The sequence below is a fragment of the Neopelma chrysocephalum genome, unplaced genomic scaffold, assembly GCF_003984885.1.
Source record: "Neopelma chrysocephalum unplaced genomic scaffold, ASM398488v2 Primary Assembly neopelma1_24, whole genome shotgun sequence".
NCBI classification, from domain to species: Eukaryota; Metazoa; Chordata; class Aves; order Passeriformes; family Pipridae; genus Neopelma; species Neopelma chrysocephalum.
Genome location: NW_020897693.1, coordinates 364,630 through 387,180, shown reverse-complemented (window position 1 = coordinate 387,180; position 22,551 = coordinate 364,630). Strand labels below are relative to the sequence as shown.

The 22,551-nt window shown below is 55.7% G+C and overlaps 5 protein-coding genes across 11 annotated transcripts in view; 3 read left to right on the top strand and 2 right to left on the bottom strand.

Annotated features, from left to right (window-relative positions):
* Positions 1 to 1,441: 1,441 nt before the first annotated feature.
* Positions 1,442 to 3,329, top strand: LOC113963238 (gastric intrinsic factor-like). Its single transcript, XM_027674201.1, has 8 exons — positions 1,442 to 1,511; positions 1,588 to 1,770; positions 1,895 to 2,038; positions 2,104 to 2,247; positions 2,325 to 2,500; positions 2,583 to 2,983; positions 3,061 to 3,179; positions 3,254 to 3,329. Exons 1-8 carry the CDS (start codon positions 1,442 to 1,444, stop codon positions 3,313 to 3,315), a joined length of 1,299 nt encoding a protein of 432 aa, XP_027530002.1. The 3' UTR covers positions 3,316 to 3,329.
* An 872-nt stretch (positions 3,330 to 4,201) lies between these two features.
* On the top strand, positions 4,202 to 6,493 carry LOC113963237 (gastric intrinsic factor-like). Its single transcript, XM_027674200.1, is given in 8 exon segments — positions 4,202 to 4,709; positions 4,834 to 4,980; positions 5,054 to 5,176; positions 5,268 to 5,439; positions 5,441 to 5,670; positions 5,849 to 5,987; positions 6,073 to 6,194; positions 6,269 to 6,493. Coding segments are annotated over 8 exon segments (1,374 nt in total). The 5' UTR covers positions 4,202 to 4,330; the 3' UTR covers positions 6,331 to 6,493.
* A 3,511-nt stretch (positions 6,494 to 10,004) lies between these two features.
* Positions 10,005 to 12,661, bottom strand: FEN1 (flap structure-specific endonuclease 1). 2 transcript variants are annotated; one of them, XM_027699311.1, is made up of 2 exons: positions 12,612 to 12,661; positions 10,005 to 11,835 (listed from the first exon to the last, which is right to left on the bottom strand). In XM_027699311.1, exon 2 carries the CDS (start codon positions 11,832 to 11,834, stop codon positions 10,686 to 10,688), a length of 1,149 nt encoding a protein of 382 aa, XP_027555112.1. In that variant the 5' UTR covers position 11,835; positions 12,612 to 12,661; the 3' UTR covers positions 10,005 to 10,685. The 2 variants fall into 2 exon arrangements, with proteins under 2 accessions (XP_027555112.1, XP_027555121.1); XM_027699320.1 differs by having other exon boundaries at positions 12,596 to 12,630.
* An 83-nt stretch (positions 12,662 to 12,744) lies between these two features.
* Positions 12,745 to 13,433, top strand: TMEM258 (transmembrane protein 258). The gene is made up of 3 exons (XM_027674228.1): positions 12,745 to 12,850; positions 12,934 to 13,043; positions 13,180 to 13,433. Exons 1-3 carry the CDS (start codon positions 12,848 to 12,850, stop codon positions 13,304 to 13,306), a joined length of 240 nt encoding a protein of 79 aa, XP_027530029.1. The 5' UTR covers positions 12,745 to 12,847; the 3' UTR covers positions 13,307 to 13,433.
* A 1,381-nt stretch (positions 13,434 to 14,814) lies between these two features.
* MYRF (myelin regulatory factor) overlaps positions 14,815 to 22,551 on the bottom strand; it is a 43,702-nt gene continuing 35,965 nt past the window's right edge. For 3 of the 6 annotated variants that reach the window (XM_027699246.1, XM_027699255.1, XM_027699213.1), the window contains exons 19-27: positions 22,309 to 22,389; positions 21,104 to 21,189; positions 20,795 to 20,956; positions 19,761 to 20,039; positions 19,585 to 19,672; positions 19,211 to 19,285; positions 18,961 to 19,063; positions 18,289 to 18,363; positions 14,815 to 18,095 (exon numbers count right to left, since the gene is read on the bottom strand). In XM_027699246.1, coding sequence (XP_027555047.1) covers positions 18,009 to 18,095; positions 18,289 to 18,363; positions 18,961 to 19,063; positions 19,211 to 19,285; positions 19,585 to 19,672; positions 19,761 to 20,039; positions 20,795 to 20,956; positions 21,104 to 21,189; positions 22,309 to 22,389 — 1,036 coding nt within the window. In that variant the 3' untranslated portion in view covers positions 14,815 to 18,008. The remainder of the gene's footprint in view (positions 18,096 to 18,288; positions 18,364 to 18,960; positions 19,064 to 19,210; positions 19,286 to 19,584; positions 19,673 to 19,760; positions 20,040 to 20,794; positions 20,957 to 21,103; positions 21,190 to 22,308; positions 22,390 to 22,551) is intronic. The other 3 variants (XM_027699232.1, XM_027699239.1, XM_027699222.1) reach the window with 3 other exon arrangements.

Here is a 22,551-nt window from a genome sequence, read left to right as displayed (position 1 = left end):
CGAGCCCCCACTGAAATCCCGGCCCCGATCCCGGATTTGGGGAGTTACAGCGAGGGGAGAGAGGAAAAACATCTGAATGCGCAGAGCTGCTTCTTGTTCCTCCATACAGGTCACCTGGTACATTTCTAAGTCCTTTATTGCTTTATTTCTATACACAAACGTTAGATTTGTATTTCCAAACCCTACAGATCCACGTTCAGACTCTCCTATGGAATAAAATCCTGTCTATAACACACCAGACACGGGAGTTCATTCTGAAATCGATTTTGAAATAAAATAATATTATTTCCCAATATATATAAAAATGAGGAACTCTGCAGTGTCTTACACACACCCCCCCCCCTCGCGAATTTTCAGGCATTTTGGGGCTGTCACCTCCCCTTCTTAGGGCAATCTGCCAGGACCCTACCGGGAGCCAGGGGGTGGTAGGATGTGCAATGTCACAGCCCTGCAGATGAGGACTCCTGTGTGACATCACAGCCCCAGGTCACCCCAGTGCTCAGGGGGACAAAGGGGCTCCCGGGGGCCACTGGAGGCCCCCCTGGAGCAGAGCACATGGAATATTCTTGGGCAAGCAGGACACAGTGATGATGATGTGAGGAGGAGGATGATGGTGTCACCTCCTGGCTGGCAGAGCATGGGAAACATGGATTCTCCGGTGGAACACTGCAGAGTCCTCGGTGATAACACACCAAATCATCCATGTGTGACACACAGCATCCCTGTCCTGAATCCAAACCCAGTACCTGGAATAAAATGGCCCCTATCCCAGTGAAACCAGTACAGCAGCCAGTTCTTTGCCCAGCACACCCTGTACCTGCCCATCCCACAGCTGGACGCCTTCTCCAGAAGGATTCTGTGAGGGGGCTGGAGCAAAACTCCTACTAAAATCCCAAAAATTACATGCAGTGCCTTCCCATCACCTGGGTGACCTTATGGTAGCGGGATAAGAAACCAGTTAGACAGGAATTTCCCTCTGTTATCCCGCACCTGATGCTGGAATTATCCTTGGATTGCTTCCCAGTACTGCCCAGTACGTCCTTTCCCACTGTTTTTCCCGGTACCAAGGTTAGATCAACAAGGTTGGAGTTTCCTGGAAAGCCCAAGTGGGATACAGCTGGAGAGAGTCCAGCCAGCACAGACCTCCTGGGGCTTCCAGGACCTTGGGTAGGTGATTGAAGGAGGTTCCTGCTGGGAACCCCATCCAACCTCACAGCCTCATGGATATTGAACTGGCCCAAGCGGTGCCCAGTGATCCCAGGTGGAAAATCCCTGTCCCTCCCCAGCCGGGGCACAGTTGGACACACAGATAAGCCGCTGGTGCCGTGGGAGGACGGGCGGCTGGAGGTCACTGGGAACAGTTAAAAGCAGCGAGGACGCCTGGAGAGACCAATTCCCAAGGGATTCTGCCATCCCAAGTGGATCAGTGTGCTCCGACAGGATGCTGGGCCTGGCTTTGGCCATGGGGGTCCTGCTGGCCCTGGTGGGCTGCACGGCCACAGAGCACTGCGGTGAGTAGGAGGGTGGAGACTCCGGAGAGCCCGTGGATGGGACAGGGGATCCCGGTGACCTTCCCTCTCCTTCCAGCGGCCCCGCAGGACCAGGTCTGTCAGTTGCTCCAGCGCATGGAGGGCTCCATCAAGCCCGGAGAGGTGCCAAATCCCAGCATCCTGCTGGCCATGAGCCTCCTTGGGGCGGACACCGAGAATCCCAACTACAAGTTGCTGCTCCAGGATATCAAGGAGGAGGTGGTGACGACAGCCCAGAAAGGTAGGGAAGGGAATGAGGAGGGACCCTGGTCCTGGGGGATCTGATTCTGCAGGTTTGGCACTGCTGGCTCCTGGGGGAACAGGTCCCATCCCACCACGCTCCCGGTGTCCTCTTGTCCCCACAGCCATGACCTCAGGACAGGTGGCTCAGTATGTCCTCGCCCTCCTCTCGTCCTGCCAGGACCCCCGGCAGGTCCATGCCCTGGGACTGACCATTGACCTGATCTCCATCCTGCAGCAGAAAACAGATGAGGAGATGGCCGTACTGGGTACGCTGGGACCTGGGGGGTGTCCGCCTCCCTGCATCCCATCATCTCACTGCTCTGTTTTCCAGAGGACAAGGGCCATCCCAAAACCACCCTGTTCAGCATGAGCCTGGACACCATGGCCCTGTGCCTGGCCAGGGCAGACAGGTACCGGGCGCCAGCCGTGGCCTTGGCCAAGGAGATGCTGAGCCCCAACAGCCACCTCGATGTGGGTAAGAGATCCCTCTGCTCCCACATTCCCGCTGGGGGGGGTCTCTCCAGGGCTTGGCAGTGACCCCGGGACCCACAGACACCCGTGCCGTGGCGGTGCTGGCCCTGGTGTGCGCCCACGACAACATGGAGGACCTGGAGGTGCAGGATCTGCTCCACGAGGCAGTTTGGACGGTGACCAACGACTTCCTGGATGAGCAGGAGGAGAGGAAAGGCCTGATCGGGAATATCTACAGCATGGGGCTGGCCCTGCAGGTACGGGGGGTGGGGAATGTGGCGTCACAGCCACCCGGTCCCATTCCCAGATTTGTCACACCACCTCCCACCTCTTCCGCAGGCACTGGAGGCCTCAAGGGACTTTTACGCCCCTCGGGACTGGGATTGTGCCCAGGCCTTTGCTGTGGTGACCAGCCACACCTTCGAGCTGCCCATGGCCATCGCCCAGGTGCTCCCGGCCCTCGTGGGCACATCCTACCTGGATGCAGCCACGCTGAACTGCGGTGCCCCCACGGATCTGTGCCCAAGCCTGCAGACACACGGGGTTCCCAGAGGTATGATGAGCCCACCTGGAGCCTCCCAAACCCCACAGGAGTCCCAGGACATCACAGTGCACTACTCCATCACCAACAAACTCCAGGGAACCCCGTGGCACTACAGCATCTCGGTGACGGTCCCAGGTGGCTCCACACTGCTCGAGGTGATGGAGAGGGCAGAGAAGATGGATCCTGAAAACTTTAGGTGAGAGCCAGAGGAGCCAGAGGGGTGGGGTTTGGTATCTCCCCACCCAGCCCTGAGCCCACTCACCTCCCCGGCAGCTTCAAGACAGAGCAGACATCCTGGGGTCCCTTCGTGGTCTCCATCCATGGGCTGGCTGGCAGTGACAATGACAGGACCTACTGGCAGTTCCTCAGCTCTGGGAAACCTTTGGAACAAGGTGGGCAGTCAGGCAAGGTGGGGGGTCATGCTGGGGGGCTCCATGTCCCAGCCTCACATATCCCTCTGCCACAGGGGTCGGAAGCTACAGCCCAAAAAACTGGGAGCACATCCAGGCCATCTTCAGCACCTATTGAAGCCACCAAGAGACCCTGGATCCCACCAGGGAGCAGTAAAGTCCCATTCCAGCATGTCCCTCTGTCTGTGTGTGTGTCCTTGGGGAAAACAGGGCTCAGATCCCTTTTGCCTTCTTTCCTTCTTAATTTCATTAGTTCAACTTCCCTCTTCTCTTCCCCACCATCCCACACAAATCCAGCCTCACCCAGACTCTGGACTTCAGTCCCACCCTGGGCGTCAGCAAAGCCCTTCCCAGTCTTGCCCAGTAGCCACTGGCTTGTTCCTCTGGCCACATTCCTGTACTTCAGTTCAATAAATCTGACCTCCACACAAGCTCTAATTGCATTCATCAGGTGTAATTATTGTGGTTTGATTATTACAATCCCAATTTAGGATCAACTTGAGGCCACCAGTTGGATTTCTCCCCCGGAAATCTGGAGGTGGTGGCCTGAGCTCCCAAAGGTTGCAGCTGGGGGTGGGGAGAACGATTCCAAACCTGATGCTGGGACTCGATCCCTGGCTGGAGTCACCAGCACCTCCCAGTTTGATCTCAACTGCTCTCCAGGCATGTGCACCCCCATTCACTACTCCCACTGTTCCCTGCCCAGACACTCCTTCAGCTTGGACCTGCTCATCTCCCACATGGACCCTTCCAAGGCGCCTTCCAGCCCCAACCATTCCAGGATTCCATGGACACCGTCTCCAGAAGGAGCTGGGAGGGACGGAATCCAAACCCTTCCTGATACCCTGAAAAACAACATCCACCACCTTCCCTCATCTCTGGGATGGGGGAACTTATCCAGGACATCAAACCAGTCAGACAGGACCCTCCCTTCCTTAAGCCATAGTGACAGTGACACCCTCCAGCTGCTTCTGTCACCACACAGATCAGGTGGCAGCGCCGGGACAGGTGTGGCAGGGCAGGTGACCAAAGGATGGCACCAGGAGCAGATAAAAGCCGGGAGGAGGCCCGGAGAGACAAGTGCCCCTGGTCTCTGCTGCTCTGAGTGGATCAGCTTTCCCAAGGACCAGAGGATGCCAGGAGCGGCTTTTGGTGTCGGGGTCCTGCTGGCCCTGCTCTGTGGCACTGTCACACAGGGCTGTGGTCAGTGTCCATCCTCTTGCAGGGGCACTGGAGACACCCCGGTGACACTACAGAGGCAGGAGGGGATGGAACATGGGGGTCCCGGGGACCTCCTGCCCTCAGGGCCAGAGGGGTGCTGGGCTACGGCCTCCTGTGACAAGTTGGTCTGGGAGCTGCTGCGGCGCATGGAGAATTCGATCCAGCCACACGCACCGTCAAACCCCAGCGTCCTGCTGGCCATGAACCTGCTTGGGGCGGACACCAACACTTCCACCTACAGGTTGCTGCTCCAGGAGATCAAGGAGGAGGTGGTGAGAAGAGCCCAGAAAGGTAGGGAAGGGAATGAGGGGGGTCCCTGGTCCTGAGGGATCAGATTCTGCAGGTTTGGCACTGCTGGCTCCTGGGGGGGCAGGTCCCATCCCACCACGCTCCCAGTGTCCTCTTGCCCCCACAGCCATGACGACCTCAGGACAGGTGGCTCAGTATGTCCTCGCCCTCCTCTCATCCTGCCAGGACCCCCGGCAGGTCCATGCCCTGGGACACACCATCAACCTGATCCCCATCCTGCAGCAGAAAATGCATGAGGAGATAACCCATAATGGTACTGTGTGATGGGAGGGGGCACAGGGGGCCGGGGGTGTCACTCTCCCAGCTCACCCCTCTTTGCCTTGCAGTGATCAGCTGGTACGACAGGAGCCTGGACATCCTGACCCTGTGTGTGGTGAAGGAACACGACCGACATGCAGCCGTGGCCCTGGCCAAGAAGTTGCTGAGGCCTCACAGCCACCTCGATGTGGGTAAGGGACTGCTCCAGCCCTACTGAGTCCCCTGCACTGCCACAGTCCCGCTGCCCACCCAGGGCTTGGCAGTGAGCCCAGGATCCCACAGACACCCGTGCCATGGCGGTGCTGGCCCTGGTGTGTGAGAACAACACAGCCCCATACCAGGAGGACCTGATTCAGCAGGCACTGGGCAGTGTGACCAATGGCCTCCTGGACGAGCAGAAGAAGGGGAAAGGCGTGATCGGGAATCTCTCCAGCATGGGGCTGGCCATACAGGTATGGAGGGGGGCTGGGGGGTCACAGCCACACAGCTCTGCCCCTGGGCTGCTTGTGCCACCTTCCGCCTCCTCCGCAGGCTCTGGAGTCCTCAAGGAAGTTTTATGCCCCTCGGAGGTGGGACCGTGCCCAGGCCTTCCATGTGGTCCAGACCCACGAGCACAAGTACACACAGCCCATGGCCATCGCTCGGGTCCTGCCTGGCCTCGTGGGCACGTCCTACCTCAACGCAGGTAGGGCTGTGCTGCCCCCACCCAAACACCCCCGAGCCGATAGCTGCCCTTGTCCCCAGTGCTGGTGACACACAGCATTCCAACCCAGAGCCCCCCAGACCCCACGGGGACCATGCTCCTGCCCCTTTCTCTGTGGGAGTGTTCCAGTTGCCCACCCTGCCCCTCTCCTCCCCCACAGCCCCCCTCACGGTGCAGTATTCCATCACCAACACGCTGAAGAACTACTTCCACTACTCCACCTCGGTGTGTGTCCCATCTGGCTCCAGGCTGCTGCGGGTGCTGGAGGTGGCAAGGGATGAAAAGCCCCACATCTTTAAGTGAGAGCCAGAGGGACCAGGTGGGGGAGAAGGGGAGGGGTTTCCATCTCCCACCCAGCCCTGAGCACACTCACCTCCCCGGCAGCTTCACGACAGTGCCCTACGTTAACTTGGGTCCCTTCGTGGTCTCCATCCATGGGCTGGCTGGCAACACGACTGAAAGGACATACTGGCGGTTCTTCAGCTGCTGGAGTCCCCTCCAGCAAGGTGGGCAGCTGGGATGGGTGGGGGGTCATGTTGGGGGTCTCCATGTCCCAGCCTCACATATCCCTCTGCCACAGGGGTCGGAAGCTACAGCCCAAAAAACTGGGAGCACATCCAGGCCATCTTCAGCACCTATTGAAGCCACCAAGAGACCCTGGATCCCACCAGGGAGCAGTAAAGTGCCATTCCAGCATGTCCCTCTGTCTGTGTGTGTGTCCTTGGGGAAAACAGGGCTCAGATCCCTTTTGCCTTCTTTCCTTCTTAATTTCATTAGTTCAACTTCCCTCTTCTCTTCCCCACCATCCCACATAAATCCAGCCTCACCCAGACTCTGGACTTCAGTCCCACCCCGGGCGTCAGCAAAGCCCTTCCCAGTCTTGCCCAGTAGCCACTGGCTTGTTCCTCTGGCCACATTCCTGTACTTCAGTTCAATAAATCTGACCTCCACACAAGCTCTAATTGCATTCATCAGGTGTAATTATTGTGGTTTGATTATTACAATGCCAATTAGGATCAGTCTGAGGCCACCAGTTGGATTTCTCCCCCGGAAATCTGGAGGTGGTGGCCTGAGCTCCCAAAGGTTACAGCTGGGGGTGGGGAGAACGATTCCAAATCTGGTTCTGGGACTCGATCCCTGGCTGGAGTCACCAGCACCTCCCAGTTTGATCTCAACTGCTCTCCAGGCATGTGGAGCCCCATTCCCTACTCCCACTGGGCCCTGCCCAGGCACTCCTTCAGCCTGGACCTGCTCATCTCCCACATGGACCCTTCCAAGGTGTCTTCCAGCCCCAACCATTCCAGGATTCCATGGACACCGTCTTCAGGAGCTGGGAGGGACGGGATCCAAACTCTTCCTGACACCCTGAAAAACAACATCCACCACCTTCCATCATCTCTGGGATGGGGGATCTTATCCAGGACATCAAACCAGTCAGACAGGACCCTCCCTCCCTCAAGCCATGGTGACAGTGACACCCTCCAGCTGCTTCTGTCCCCACACAGATCAGGTGGCACCGTGTGGCAGCGCCGGGGTAGGTGTGGCAGGGCAGGTGCTCCCATGGAGACATTCCTGCCTGTGCCCCATAGGGTGTCCCTCTTACCCTCACACCCCATCCCGGTGCAGTTCTCCATCACCAACACCCTCCAGGGAAAACACTTCCACAATCCCCCCTCAGTGGTTTGGTTGTTTGCTTTTAGTAGGACTCATGGGGTTCCTTTTCTCACCAGGAGCTGGCACAGTGCTGGGTTTGGATCCAGGCCGGGAATGCTGTGGATCACACATGGTTGGTTTGGTTGGTGCTCCCTCCTCAAGGACTCTACAGTGTCCCATAGGACAATCCCTGCCTGCTGCTCTGCCAGCCAGGAGGTGACACCATCATCCTCCTCCTCCCTGGGTCCTACTTGACCGAGAATCTTACACCCGCTCTGCTCCAGAGGGGCCTCCAGTGCCCACCGGGAGCCCCTTTCTCTGGGGTGCCTGGTGGCTGTGACATCACGAACAGGGCTGTGACATCACACAGGTGTCCCTGCCCGCAGGGCTGTGACATCACCACGCTGACACCAGGTAACACTGGGAGTCATCCCCCCGGCTCCCAGCGCGGTCCCGATGGGACGTGGGGAGCCATGAGCGATGGCAGCGTCCTGCTGTCCGTGCTGCTCCTGCTGGTGGCCACCGTGGCCGTGCCCCTGGCCATGCGCCTTCGGCAACGCCCGCTGGGGACACCTGAGACCTGGAAGTGCACTGGGAGCCGGGCCAGGGACTCCCAGAACAGCCAAGTGGCACCAGCAGGTCCCAGTTCCCCCCCAGCTCAGGTGACCCCTGCCCAGTGTCCAGAAGTTCCCGGGAGCTCCCTGTACATCCCGTGCGGATGCAGCCCCGACTGCTCTCCCTGCACCACGGCGTCTCAGGAGCTGCAGGATGTGGTGATGCCCGAGAGGACCGGGGAGCCCTTCCCGCAGGATTCCATGGTGTGCCAGACGTTGTGGGAGGACCTGGAGAAGCTGGTGGAGCGAGGCCACCTGTCCTGCTGCGGCTCATCCAGCTCCTCTGGGAGCCCCCCTCCCGCCAGGAGCCGGCGCCCATCCAGAGCCTCCATCCGTCGGAAAGCATCCGCAAGAGCCTCAGCCCCTCCCAGAACCCGACGCCGCCGGAGAGCCTCGGCTCCCGCGAAAGGTTCCATTCCCTCCCGGAGCCTCAGCGATTCCTGCCAGAGTCCAGGCAGAGGAGCCCTCACAGACAGCCCGCCCCGCCCCAGAGCTGCAGGAACTGGCACAACCTGCCCAGGCCTGACGATGCACATGGCCAGGAAAAACCTGGAAGTCAAACTGGGAGCCCAGCCCATTCCAGTGAGGCGTTCCCAGGAGCAGGTGGCACAGCAGGAAGTGTCCTCAAGACGCCGGTGCCCAGCCCACGGCTCCCAGGGAGCTGCAGCGGTGCCGTACGAGAACACCGTCCGTGCGGTGCTGGATAAAATCCTCCAGCGGGAAGGGAACGTGTTCCCACCTCCAGGGCCCTCTCTGGAGCTGGATAAGGAATATGCCCACACATTCAACACTCCTGGCAAAAGCCTCCATCCCTCCCAGAGCCTCTGTGTGACTCCGTACGGAGGAGCCCCTGTGGACAGGTTTCCCTGCTCCCTTGGAGCCACAGGAATCAACAGAACCCATCCGGCCTGGAAAAGCCTGAGAATAGAACTGGGAGCCAGGGCCATTCCAGCAAAGCATTCCCAGCAGGATGTGTCCCGGGGCTGGCAGTGCCCAATCCATGGCTCCCGGAGCACCACGGCGGTGCCGTATGAGAAAACCCTCCGTGCAGTGCTGGACAAGATCCTCCAGCGGGAAAAGAAGCCAGAGCATCCCTATCTCCAGGGAGCTCTCTGGGGATGTCTGTCGAAGATCAGGATGAAGTTTGTGGCAGCAGCTCAGACACTTCGGAGGTTTCTCTGTGCTAAATAAACTGGGATCTTCCCTGAAAGCTGAGTGCTCCCACTGGCCTGGGTTCACTGGAATGGGGTTCCTTTCTTCCCAGCAGCCGTGCCCTCTGGGATCCCTGGCTTCCCACACCACTTGCTCCTGATATAAACAGTGCTACTGGAATTAATGAATACTTAATTAATAATTAATAACACTGGAATTAATTAATATCAGCATCAGAAACAGTGGGAATCTTTGTTTGGAATGGGAAATGGAGGAAAAAATGGAGTGGAATACCACAGAGCACAAGGCAGGGAGGGGGTGGTGGAAAAGCAGCTTTTAAGGAGTTCTTCTCTGAGGTTTTATCCCAACAAGGTGCTGACACGTGGAAAGCTGTAAGGTAATTCCTATAAACTGTGACATATGGAAAATAAACAATTTAGGGATGTTATTTGCAAATATTATTACTTTTAAATCATCTTTCATCCCTCCACCACAAAACCATTCCTGTACCTTCCCACATACTCACCATGAAGATACTTGGAGATAAAAGAGGAATATTTAATTAAAAAATTCCTGTTAGGACCAATTGTGGATTGAAACATTTAAGAGAATCCACAGCAAGGAAGCAAAATCCCACTTTTAGCAATATTAATGGATAAGAAATATGAAATAAGTCTTAATTTCCCTGCAAAACAAGCCCAGCTTATTTCCCAAACTGGCAGAGAGCAAACCCATGGAATTTTGATGTCTACAAAGTATCTAAAAAGCTTAAAACTGGAACTTTCTGTGCTCCTGCCTGTGCTTGGTTTGTTGCTGTTGTGGAATTCCATCTAGAAGTGGGATTTTTTCATTTACAACCATGGTTTAAGCCGTTTCTCTGGAAAAAGAGAAACAATGTCTTTATTCTTACATTTTATTCTAGAAACAAAACCCTGCACGCGGCTCCAACAAGCAACAAAACTACAAAAAATACAGAATTAAATAAGAACTCAAAAGAAGTTTTAACTTTTAATTTCCAGCCCAGGATCTGTCAGTGTGTACAACACAAAAAGATGCCTCTGGAATTCAGGGGGTGAAGAGGCTGCTTTTCTAAGCTCCTGGATATTTTTATTTTTAAGCATTTTTAAGCAAGATTCAGGCTGGGAGAGCTGCAGCCAGCAGCTTTCCTCAGATTATGTACTAAGAGCAGGCCAGGACTTTGCTGGAATTGGGATCATAACTGGATTTTAAATAAGGAAAGTGAATACGAGAAGGGAAAGAAAAACCTAAATAAACTCCCATTAAAGAGAAAATTTTACCTCATTATTTGAAGCCTCATTCCCAATTCCAGCTTGCCTTCCACTCCCATCTTACCTCATTTGGGATGGACAGGATTGGGTTAATCTAATTTGTCCCTGGTTTGCTCCGCAGCTGGACTTCTTAACTTTGGGAGTGTTTATGCTCAGAAGCTGCTCCAGCTCTCCCCTCTCCCAGCCTCATCCATTCCTTCCCAGCACTAGCTGTTTGTCATTAGCCTAAAATTCCTCGCCGAGTCCCCAAAAACCCGCAATCCCAGTGGTTCATGGGCGTCCAACCCTGTCATTTCTTTTTAGCCTTTGTGGCATTGGCGGCGGCACCGGGCTTGGCTTTCTTCCTGGCCGATCCCTTGGGCTCGGGCTCCTTGCGCTTGGCCGAGGTGATGGAGCCGGTGACCTTGAAGAAGTCGTCCAGGCGGCCCTGGGTGCTGCCCTGGCGGCTCTTGCTCAGTCTCTTGACGCCGTTGCGGATCCGCTCCTCGCTGAACTGCTTCTCCCCGCACATGAACTGCACGAGCCCCTCCTCGTCCGGCTCGCTCCACTTCAGCTCCACGGCGTCGGGATCCACCACCTCGGGCTCCAGGAAGAGCTTCTGGGCCTCCTTGTGCGGCCAGTTCTCGGGCAGCGGGTACTTCTTGGTGTCGAGCTGCCGCACGATCCTCTCGATGGACTTGTGCTCCCGGATGAGCTCCACGGCGCGCTTGGGCCCGATGCCACGGATGCTGGCGCAGTAGTCGCAGCCCAGCAGGATGCACAGGTCCACGAACTGCTCCCAGGTGAGCTGCAGGTCCTGCAGGACGCGGTTCAGGTGGAACTCCTGGATGGGCAGCTTCTTGGTCTCGCTGGCCGTGAGGTGTCGCATGAGCACGGGGCTGCCGAAGGTCAGGCAATCCATGTCCTCCGTGGCGGCCGCGTACACCTTCCCGGCCTTCACCAGCGCGGCGCAGCTGGCTTCCGCCTCTCCGGGAGCATCCACGTAGGGAATCCCCATCAGCTCCAGCAGCTTCTTGCACTCCTGGGTGTGCTGCGGGGTCACCTTGACCAGCCTCTTGCTGTACTTCTCGACATTCTCCTCCTCGCCGGCCTCCTGCGCTTCCTGCAGGTGCTTCTCCGCCTCGGCCCGGCGCTCCGTGCGCTTCGCCAGCTCCCCGGATTTCAGCTGCGGAGGCTTCCCGTCGAACACGTACACGGGCTTGATGCCGTTCTCCACCATGCGGATGGTGCGGTAGAACATGCCCATGAGGTGGCTGGTGGTGTCGCCGTCGTCGTTGTGCAGCACGTCGGCGCCCTGGCGCACGGCGATCAGGAACTGGTAGATGCTCATGGAGGCGTCGATGGCCACCTTCCGCCCGAAGTACGACTTGATGTCATTCTCCCGGATGGCCCCGGGGGCCACGTCGGCGATGAGCTTGGCCAGGCCGTGGATTCCCATCCTGGGGAATGGGAAAGGGGATGTTGAGAGTGGGCTCTGCACGGGGAGTGTCGGGCCACCCAAGGAAGGGGAGCCAAGAGGCAGTGGCTGCTTCCCCTGCAAGCCATCACCCTGTGGTGCCGTTACCCCAATTCCAGCCTCAGCCATTACACCAATTCCAGTCTCAGCCACTACCCCAATTCCAGTCTCAGCCGTTACCCCAATTCCAGCCTCAGCCGTTACCCCAATTCCAGCCTCAGCCGTTACCCCAATTCCAGTCTCAGCCGTTATCCCAGTTCCACCCTCAGCCCCCCATCATCCCCCACACCTCACCGTCAGCCCCCCGTCTCAGCCCATCATTACTCCCCTTCCTCCCTCAGCCTCTCGCAGCCCAATCCCGCTCCCTTTAAACTTCTCTGCGTCCACCATTATAACCTCACCACCTCCCCATTTCCACCTCACTATTTCCCGGCTCCCCAGGCCTCCCAATAACCCTCTTCCCTTCTCATCCCCCCCCTCCAGTCCTTCATTACCCCCCTCCGGACCCTCCTCAGCCTCTCCAGCTGCCCCTATCCGCCCCCAGCCTCCTCAGCCGCCATTACCCCCTCAGAGCCACCCCAGTACCCCGTTCCACCCCCAGCTGCCATTAACCGCCTCCTCAGCCTCCCCCAGTGCCCCTCTCTCCAGGCTCTCCTCATCGCCCCCGGCCGCCATTAACCCCTCGAAACCCCCTCATTCCCCACACGACCCCCATTACGGCCCCGTTCCCCCTCAGGCCCCACCGAGAGCCGCCATTACCCGTCCGCTCGCGCCGCCGCCGCTCCCGCGCTCCGCCGCGGCGCCCGCCGGGAGCCACCGCGAGCCAATGGGGAAGCGGCGCCCGCCGGGAGTCGCCGGGAGCCAATGGGGAAGCGGCGCCCGCGCGCGCCGTGCCTCGTTCCCGCCCTCACTCCCACTTCCGGCGGCGCGGGGAGCGGACGTACGGCGGAGGCGGCAGCGGCGGAGCCGACGTGTCGTAGCGGGAACCCGGCGACATGGTGAGGGCGCAGGGGGGGTGCCAAGGGGGGCCGGGGTCGGTTCCGATCCAGGCCCCGCTGAACCGCCGCTGTGTCCCCCGCAGGAGCTGGAGGCGATGAGCAGATACACCAGCCCGGTGAACCCGGCTGTGTTCCCGCACCTTACCGTAGTGCTGCTGGCCATCGGCATGTTCTTCACCGCCTGGTTCTTCGTGTATCCCCTGGGGGCCGGGCGCGGGGAGGGCGGGCGGTCCCCTCACCCTTCTCTGCCTCCTGATCCCGGATTATCCCACCAATCCCGGGCTCCCCTCCCCTTGCCTAAGATTATCACCTTAACCTCGGTCTTGCAGCTACGAGGTGACATCCACCAAATACACCCGGGACATCTACAAGGAGCTGCTGATCTCGTTGGTGGCCTCGCTCTTCATGGGCTTCGGAGTCCTGTTCCTGCTGCTCTGGGTCGGGATCTACGTGTGAACCCCCCGGACGTGGGACTCTGGGAAGCTCTTTTTATATTTCTTTTGTATTTCAGCAAAAAAAAAAACCAAGGCCTCCTGTGTCAGGTGTGGTGTGTGCACCTGAATAAAACTGGCTCTGTGACACACCTGCCTCGGGACTCTTGGTTTGTCTTTTAGGTGTTTCTGTTTACCCGGATTTTCCAAACTGCTTGGATGGAATAATGGGATCGTTTAGGTTGGAACAGCCCTTAAGGATCAGAGAGTCCAACCATTCCCCCAGCAGTGCCACCACTGCCCATGTCCCCAAGTGCCACATCCACAGGGATTTTAAATCCCTCCAGGGATGGCCACTCCACCACTGGAGCCTGTTCCAATGCTTGACAACCCCTTCCATGTAGGAATTTCTCCTTAATATCCAACTTTAAGCTCCCCTGGTGCAACTTGAGGCTGTTTCCTCTCATCCTGTCACTTGTTCCCCGGGAGAAGAGGCTGATCCCACCTGGCTCCAACCTCCTGTCAGGGATTTGTGGAAAGCCAGAAGGTCCCCGCTTGATGTTCCTTTTCTCCATATTGGCACAAGGCCCAGGTGCTTTGGGATATGCCTGGGGTTATCCCAGATTTCCGTGCTGTGTGTGGCCAGAAGAGTTCCAGTGCCACCTTGTGTCCTGGTACAGCCAGTCTATGGAAAATAAAGCCTAAAGCTGTTTTTAATGCCTCAGTCTTCCTTGCCATGGCATCCCCTCACCCTTTTTTGGGAATGCTGTGCATGCTGTCATCCTGAACCAGGAGTTTTATGGCTCAGCAGTGAGAGCAAAGAGCTGGATTAATTAATTTATTAATTCCTGAATTAACTGCCTGGTCTATAAACAGATTTATGGGTTTTTACGGGCAGATTGGAATTTTAGCCCAGCTTCCAAACAATTCCAGTTCCAAAACACAAATTCAAGCCCCAGTTTCCTATTTGGAAAGGAAGATTTCCTTTTGTGGACTCTTGGATCCTTCTGGATCTGGCCCTGCCCTCTGACATGCAAGAAATAACAGGTCAGAGGCAGATTTCCTTCCTTTTTTTCCCCTTTGCTTTCTTTTTTTTCTTCCCTTTCCTTCCCTTTTCCCCCCCTTTCTTCCTTTTTCCTTCCTTTCTCCTTTTTTCCTTTTCTCTTTTTCCTTTTTTCTTCTTCATTTTTTCCTTTTCCTTTCTCCTTTTTGCTCCTTTTTCCTTCTTCCTTTTCGCTTCTTCCTTTTTCCCTTTCCCATCTTTCTTTCTTTTCCCTTCTTTTCTTTTCCCTTTAACCTTCCTTTTTCATTTTCCGTTTTCCCTTTTTTTTTCCTTCTTAATTTTTCTCCTTCTTTCTAATTTCTTTTCCCTTCCTAATTTCTTTTTGCTCCTTCCTTCTTCCTTTTTATCCCCAGCAACCCTGACTGGACCCTGTTTGGGCACATCCAGAAACTCCCACTGACTAAAGACAGGGAATTTCCTCCATCCCACTATTATTCCCTGGGAAGGCAGGAAAGCACCAGGAGCCATCCTTGGATACAAAGCAGTATTTATATATTTTATTCATATGGGCACATTTACCTCCAGCAGAAAACAAAGTCTAAATAAGCCAAACAAAACGAAACAAAAAAGAAAAAAAGGGGGGAATCCAGAGACTCAGCCCCTCCAAATTCAGCAAAATATAAATATAAATCAGGAAGAAAAGAGGGAAACCACGTTTGTTTCCCACAAATAAAAACCAGGAATCAAGGATAACCTGCTACAAATGCAACTCTACAAACTGGCTGGCAAAATACAGTGATTAAAGCTGTGGCAGCAACATTTAAACCAACAAATTAGTGCTTTACTTGGTGGTTTTTTTCCTTAAGTCTTCCAGTGGTGCCATAGTCTCTATTTACAGGCTTTAAGCTCCAACAGCAGGACAGAAGAGTTGGGAATTTGCTTTTGAAACAAATTCCCAAACAGCCCAAGTTTCCACCCTTTCGTCTTCCTTCCTGCCAGGAATGTCTCTGGATAAAGAGGGATTTCTCCAAGCTCAGAATTCCCTCCGTCCCACGCAGGGAAAGGCCTGATTGTGAACTCTCTTGGGACTGACTGGGGACAGGGAAGGGGCAGATGTGGATTTTGGGGAGAAATCCATACAAACAGCTGTTTCCACGGGCCTAGAAGCAATTCCATGACTCCTTGATTTTAATTTTGTAATTATAAACCCCATTTCTGCCTCACTGGGCAGCAGCTGATGATTCTTAACATGGAATCCTGGAACGGTTTGAGTGGGAAGGGACCTTAAAGCCTGACCACTTCCATGGGTAGGGACACCTTCCACTAGCCCAGGTTGTTCCAACCTGGATTTGAACACCTCCAGGGATGGGGCATCCTCAGCTCCTCTGGGAAACCTGTGCCACTTAAGACACAAGATCCTATTGACACTAAAAGCTCCACCCTGAATCCCTGTCCCCTCCCGATCCCAGGGATTGCTGCCGGCTCCGTGTGGGCAGGGCTGGCCTCAGCACTCCAGGAGTTGCCTCATCCTGGTTAAACCACAGTTTTTGAGGCAGCATTTGACAAATACGTGGGAAAACACTGTTCCCTGGGGTTGTTCCATAAGGAAAAAGGCACCAGAGATGTTTCCAAGCCCTCAGGCATTTGGTTTGCTGGGAATCCCGCTAAATCTCATGGATGAGCATCGTGGGGACACCTGAGAGATCCCAGCTCCTCCTGGGCCACCACTGATTGATTCCTTCCCTCAGGAGCGGGGTGGGATGTGCTGGGAAGTCTTGGATGAGGTGGAGGGGATCTGAGGGGGTGATTGCAGGCTCTGGCCCTCCCAACATTCCCTGTTTCCTCTTCCAAGGGACATTTCTCCCAGCCCGGCATCACTCACCTGAGGAAGGATGTGCCAGCCTGGGCCATTGATTGCCAAGGGGACAATAAACCTGCCAGGGAATTCACTTTCCAGCTCAAAGCTGGGAAAAACCCCTCGGGGTAGGTGGAGGGAAGAGCACTGAGCTACATCCAGGTGTTTCCTTCAGGATTTGAGGGAGAAACAGAGAATCCTGCTGAGCACGGAGCCAATCTCCTTGTGCTCAGGTATTCCCAAGCCTTGGGGTGTCTTGTTGTCCCACTGAGCTTCCCAAAATTGGGTTTTCCGACTGCTTGGCTGCTCGGAATTCCCTGCTCACCCCCTATTTCCTGCTTCCCAGGATTCAGTGGATATTAATAACTGTGTAATTCAGTGTTTGCTGCTTCCAGGCCTAAACCCCTGACCTGGAAACCACCAACTCCAGCTAGGAATTTTAGGGCTGCTTTGCCAGGATAAGCTCAGGAGGTGGATGACAAGAGACAAAACCAGACATCCACAGGAACCATCACTTTACCTGGATAAAAACCATCCTGTTTTTCCAGAGCAGCTCCCAAGTGTCCACAGGATCAGCGTGTGGCATTTCCCCCTCACTGTTTTCCTTAGGGAAATCCATCTTGGAATAACCTGGAAGTGGCTGAGCCTCCAGGAATGCAGATAACTCCTTTTTAGCACGAGGAGCCGGAGCGGGATGGAAAGGGGGATGCACACAGAGCCACTTGGCTTTCCCACGTGGCTGAGTGGGGCAGGATGAAATTCCCATTTTTTTTTTGGCTTAAAACCCCAAAGAACTCAGTAGTTTAGCAAGTTAAGGACTTGTAACAGTAACATATCCCAAAATACCCCCAACACAAGTGCTTTGGGAGGGCAGGGACAGCTCGGAGCCGCTGCCATTCCCACTTTTTGGGAGACCACCACCCTCTCCCGAGGCAGAGATCCCGCCCTGGCACAGATCCTCGTGTTCCCAGGGACTCAGCCTTGCTCTGCAGGGCGCTCCAGGATTTTCCAGCAGTCTCTGTCCTGCACATCTGGGCAGGGGTTGGTGTTGGCTTGAGAGCTGACCAGGCAGCTCCATACGCTGCTCCCAGATGGATAAAAACAGATCCCACAACACTCAGTGTGGGAGAATCCCGGTCGTCTGTCACCCCTGGGTTGATGCCAAGTGTCCCCACGTGTGGTGTGGCCTCAGCAGCGGCTTTAGTGGGAGTTTTATCCATCCAGACCTGGATCTGGTGGGATTTAAGAGCACAAAAAGGAGGGGGAATGATGTGGAAGCTGCTCCTTCTCGGGTTGTTCCCAGGGGAACGCGTCCATTGGCAAGTCCGGGGGGCTCCAGGGGGTCTGTGGGAAGTGGCCCTGGGCCAACTAGAAGGAACAGCAACTCCAGTGTACGACTTCCAGTATGTCCAGGCACAGCCCTCCTTTCCAAAGGCCAAACCCCTTGGAAAGGGCTCCAGTGTTGAAGCAATTCCAGTGTCGTGAAGAACTGACGTGGGACACCTGGGAGCACCAGGAGATCCGAGGAAGTAGCATCCCTTTGGGATGTGGCCTTCAGTCCGGTGTGATGCTTCCAAACCCAGTGTTGGAAGGGGAGGGAGAAGTAATGGAAGACACACGGGTCTCCAGGAGGGAAAGGAGAGGGACATGGGATGGTGGGAACGGGCACAAGGTCACCCCTGGAGCCACCCCGGGGCTGGTGGTGGGTTTTAGGTCCTGTGTGTGCTCAGCATCACCAGCCACCAGCATTCCAGCTCCGGAGCTGCCGCAGGACACGGGGATGAGGCGGGGCTGGGGAATTCGGGAGGCTCCCCAGTGGCACCAGTCCCCCTCCTGTCTCCAAGCAGAGGGCACTGGTGCTCCCGGGAATCACTCGCAGAGCCAGTAAAACTGGAAGTAATAGTCAGTGAAGAGCTGGCCCAGCTGCTCCGGGGAAGTGCTGCAGTCAGCTTGGCCCTGGGAATGGGAAAACGAGCTTACAGACGGGGGCAGGATGCCAAGGAGGGAATTCTGCCCGGATTATGGGCTGGAAAAATCATCCCCCCACTACCAACAGTGGTGGTGCCACGTGGCTGCTAAACCTGCCACGATCCCGCATTTCTCTCCTTCCACAAGGCCAGAGGAAGGAGGAGCAGCTGGTGGAACTCACCGGCTGAGCGACTCGGAAGTGGTAGGAAAACTCCTGGAAAGACATCATCACCAGAGGCCAGCGGTGTGTGGTGTCCTGGGGAAGGAAGGGGAATAGCTGGGATGAGATCAGGGATGAGCATAGGGATGTTGTGGGGAGGGAATATATGGCCTTGGGCTCTGGAGTGACCCCACAGAGGTTTCCCGGAGAACAAGTGGGATGAGGAGTGGCTGAGGGAGCTGGGGGTGGGTTTATCCTGGAGAAAAGGAGGATCAGGGGGAGCTTCTCATTCCCTACAACTCCTTGACAGGAGGGTGGAGCCAGGTGGGGTTGTGCTCTGCTGCCAGGGAACAAGGAACAGGACAAGAGGAAAGAGCCTCAATTTCTGCCAGAGAAGGTTCAGGATGGATATGTGGGAACATTCCTGTAATGGAACGGGTTGTCAAGCACTGGAACAGGCTCCAGTGGTGGAGTCCCCATCTCTGGAGGATAAAATCCGTGTGGATGTGGCATTTGGGGACATGATCTGGGGTGGCCTTGGCCGTGCTGGGGGGATGGTTGGACTCCATCATCTTGAAAGGTTTTTCCAACCAAAATGATTCTGGAGGGAATTCCACGAATTCCCTCCAGAAACTCCTGTGCTGCCCATGGGTGGTGTGTTGGGCTGACTTTGAGCTGTTCCCTTCTCCCTACCTGTGCATCCCTGGTATCCATGGAGCTGTTCCTGCTCACAGCATCCTGGCAGGGATCACTGGAGACAAGGCCACAAAGGGAGATGGACACAGCAGAGGAGGAGCTGGGAAGAGAGGACACAATGAGAGCCTGGAAGGGGGAACATCCACAGCCCCTTCCCCACGGAGACACCATGGCCACATCAGTGTCCAGCCCCTCTGGGGGCACTGGAACACCCAAAGGATGTTCCTTTGGATCCCTGTCCACTCACTTCATCTCCAGGGTCAGGTTGGTGTCCACGGCCGTCCGCTGGTTCACAGGGATGCGGAAGCTGAAGTTTCCAGTCCTGGGAACACAGAGAGAGGATGAGATGTCACCAGGCTCTGGGAAGGGTGGGATAAGACCCAAAATCCCTGTTGGGCTGAGAATTCACACAGGAGATCTTCCCAACGATGAGCCCATTGCCAAACACTTTCCCTGAGGGAAGCACTGGCGGCACCAATCCCCATGGAATGGTGTGAGCTGCCATGAGGTGACAGAGAAAACACCCAAGGAAATCTTGGAAAAACTCCAAGATTCGTCCATTTCTTTCTTCCCATGGTGCTGCTGCCACCAAGGTGCCACCAGCCAGCCCTTCCTGCTCACCTGCAGGCGTCGGAAGCGGCGCAGTACTGGGAATGGATGGCCAGGTTGATCTCCAGGATCCGGATGGATTCCAGCACAGGGCTTGGCCCTGTCGGCGGGAGAACAAAGTGTTTAGGAACAGCTGGAAAGCCCTGAGGGAGGAAGGCTGGGAGGGAAAGGAGGTGGGACCCACGTACCGTCCGTGCTGGGATGCTCCGTGCGGAGCCGCTCGCTCACCGGCTGCCGGAGGCTGCGCTGCTGCCGGGAGCTGCTGCGGGAGAGCGAGAGGTTGGAGATGTACTTGGATTTGCCCTGGATGTGGGAGAAGGGGGAGGAGGGGCTGGCATTGGGGCTGCCGAAACTCTGAGACCTGTCAGGAGTCCCTGGCCACTTGGGGTAGGAGGAGGATTTCCCGGTGATGCCCCTGGATTTGGCTTTGATGTTTGTCGCTGGAAGGAGGGAGGTCTGGCTTTGGTCTGTGGAAAAATGGGAGAGAAGGTTGTGCTGAGAGGTTGGGAGTGGGTGGAAGCACCGGGATCACCCTGTCCCCATGTCACCTCCTGAATTAACCAGGTTGCCCCGGGAAGCTGTGGCTGCCCCATCCCTGGAAGTGTTCAAATCCAGGTTGGACGGGCCTTGGAGCAACCTGGTCTAGTGAAAGTGTCCCTGTCCATGGAATGGGATGAGCTTTAAGGTCCCTTCCATCCAAACCATTCCAGGATTTTGTGATTTCATTCTCTCTGTGCCCGATGGTGCCAGGGGTGGAATGAAGAGGGAATGAGGTCACACCTCAAGGTAGGGCTGCTCAGGTGAGCTGAGCCTGGAGGTGCTTCCCATGACTTTGTGCTGGAAAAGTGGGAAGCTCCAAATCCTTTCCAGCCCCAACTTACCCCTGGCAGCAGGATCAGGGATGTCTGAACTGTGCACTTGGCCAGAGAAGGATATAAAGGATAAATATAAGGATATAAAGGATATATATATGGTATAAAGGATATATAGAAGATATAAAGGATGTAAATAGAAGGATATAAAGCCATTAGAGAGCTTCCAAAGGAGGGGGACAAGGATGAGGAAGGATCTAGAGGGAAGGTGTGGGGAAAGGGAGCGGGAATTGCTCATCCTGGAGGAGATCGAGGAGACCTTCCCACAGGGAGCAGGAGGTGAGAGACAAGGATGTCACAAAAACCTTGGAGATGTCCCAGAACCTCTGGGAATCTGGGATGGCCCTCACCTGTCCTGTTGGTGCCGTGAGTGGGGCTGGTCTCCGAGGGGACCACGGAGGAGGTGCCGGTGGGAACAGCGGAGCAGCACATGGAGAAACACGGAGGGCTGAAACAGGCCAGGACACTGCGAGCAGGAGAGCCCAGGGATACTCCAGCTGTGTCCTCCGGGACTGCAGGGACACGGGAATAACTCAAGGGATCCACCAGGAGCAGCACCCAGTGCCCCACCACCCATTCCATGAAAGCAGAACCATCCCAGCACGGTGGGATGGGGGAGGCACCACCCTGGTCATCCTGAATCCCAACCCAGCACCCACCGTGCTCCGGGGAGCTCCTGCTGCCGGCTCCATTGGATGTGGCTGTGGATCGCACCGTCTGTGTCTTATCAATGTTCTGGCTTGACCTGGAATGCAGGAAAATGAGGTGAAAACCTGGATTGGAACTATGGTGCCGCTCGTAGGTGCCGAGAGAAGAGGCTGCAGCGAGATAATGGGAAGAGGGACACGGAGGAACAGGAGACATGGAGGAGGACAGAGTGGAATGATCTGGGAAAGGGAAGGCAGGAGAGAGGCACAGAAGCCATGAAGACAGCAAGGAGAGCTCAGAAATCCATAGGGAATCGTATGGCAGTCCCATGTCCGGCAAGGACAATAGGACAATTCCCAGCTGCTTCAGAGGACACCAGCAGCACTCCCGGATCATCCTGGAACAGGGTGGATTTCACTCTCAGTAGTGATATCCTGGCTGGGTTTGGGTTCTTGGGACTCAACAGGCTCCAAGCACTCACATTCCCTAAGGAATGTGCCCCTCATCTCTCCGAGACTGTCTGTTCCTCCCCTTGTTCCTGACAAACACACACAAGCCGTCCCCAGTTAGTCCCGTGGAATTCCAGGTGTTTCATTGCAGCTATCCAAGAGCTGAGCTGAGGACACCACAGGCAGCTCCTGAGGACAAGGCAGATGGGAAAGGGGGGAATCTTTCTCCCAGGTCTGCAGCGCTTTTGGGCACCTGTGTCCATATCTTGCCTGTCCCTGAGCACCACTCCAGGTTTCCCAGGGATTAACGGAGCTTCCCAACCCTGGGAGAAATCAAAAACCCACTTTGTCCCCTGCAAGACTTATTTTATTACAGGGATTTCTTTTCCAGGTGAAAGGAGACTCAGTGCCGGTCTCCTGGATGGAATGTGGAGCTTCACCTTCATCCCATCAAAATCCAACCCTTATCCCTCATGTCCTTCCACTGCCTCATTCACCTTTTCCATGTGTGGTTTTATCCTGCTTTACTTGCAGGATGTAATTTCCTTATTTAACCTTTAATTAATTGATTTTTCCATCTCCTAATCCCAATTTCCCCTGCCCAAGAGGGTCCACAATCCTTCCTCCTGGAATCCCATTGGAGTCTCACATCCATTTCTCTGCTTTCAGTTTTGCTTCAATTTTTTGGTCTCCTGGGATGCAGATGGCAGGAAAAAAAAAAGAGGAATTAAGAGAAGGAGTAACGGGATAATGAAACAGTCACATACCGTGGACACAGAGCGACCGGAATTCCGGGACCCCCGTGCCGGAAGAGGGCCAGGAGACAGGCAGTGGGCACAGCAAAGGAGCTACAGGACAGTGAGGGACACAGGGAGAAGAGGAAAAGTGGGAAGATGCCGGGGAGGACAGGGAATGAAAGAGGATGTGGAAGATAACAGGAAGGAAAAGACAAAAATGGGGAAAATTAAAGACAAAGTGGAAGGAAAACGGGTTGGATGAGGAGATGGAAG

What these genes read in the sequence shown, in the direction of transcription:
- LOC113963238 (XM_027674201.1), top strand. Translation starts at nt 1,442, where the DNA reads ATGCTGGGCCTGGCTTTGGCCATGGGGGTCCTGCTGGCCCTGGTGGGC. An exon ending in GGTGACGACAGCCCAGAAAG is followed by an intron (nt 1,771 to 1,894) that starts GTAGGGAAGGGA and finishes TTGTCCCCACAG; the next exon opens with CCATGACCTCAGGACAGGTG. An exon ending in TGGGAAACCTTTGGAACAAG is followed by an intron (nt 3,180 to 3,253) that starts GTGGGCAGTCAG and finishes CCTCTGCCACAG; the next exon opens with GGGTCGGAAGCTACAGCCCA.
- FEN1 (XM_027699311.1), bottom strand. Translation starts at nt 11,834, where the DNA reads ATGGGAATCCACGGCCTGGCCAAGCTCATCGCCGACGTGGCCCCCGGG.
- TMEM258 (XM_027674228.1), top strand. An exon ending in TTCACCGCCTGGTTCTTCGT is followed by an intron (nt 13,044 to 13,179) that starts GTATCCCCTGGG and finishes TCGGTCTTGCAG; the next exon opens with CTACGAGGTGACATCCACCA.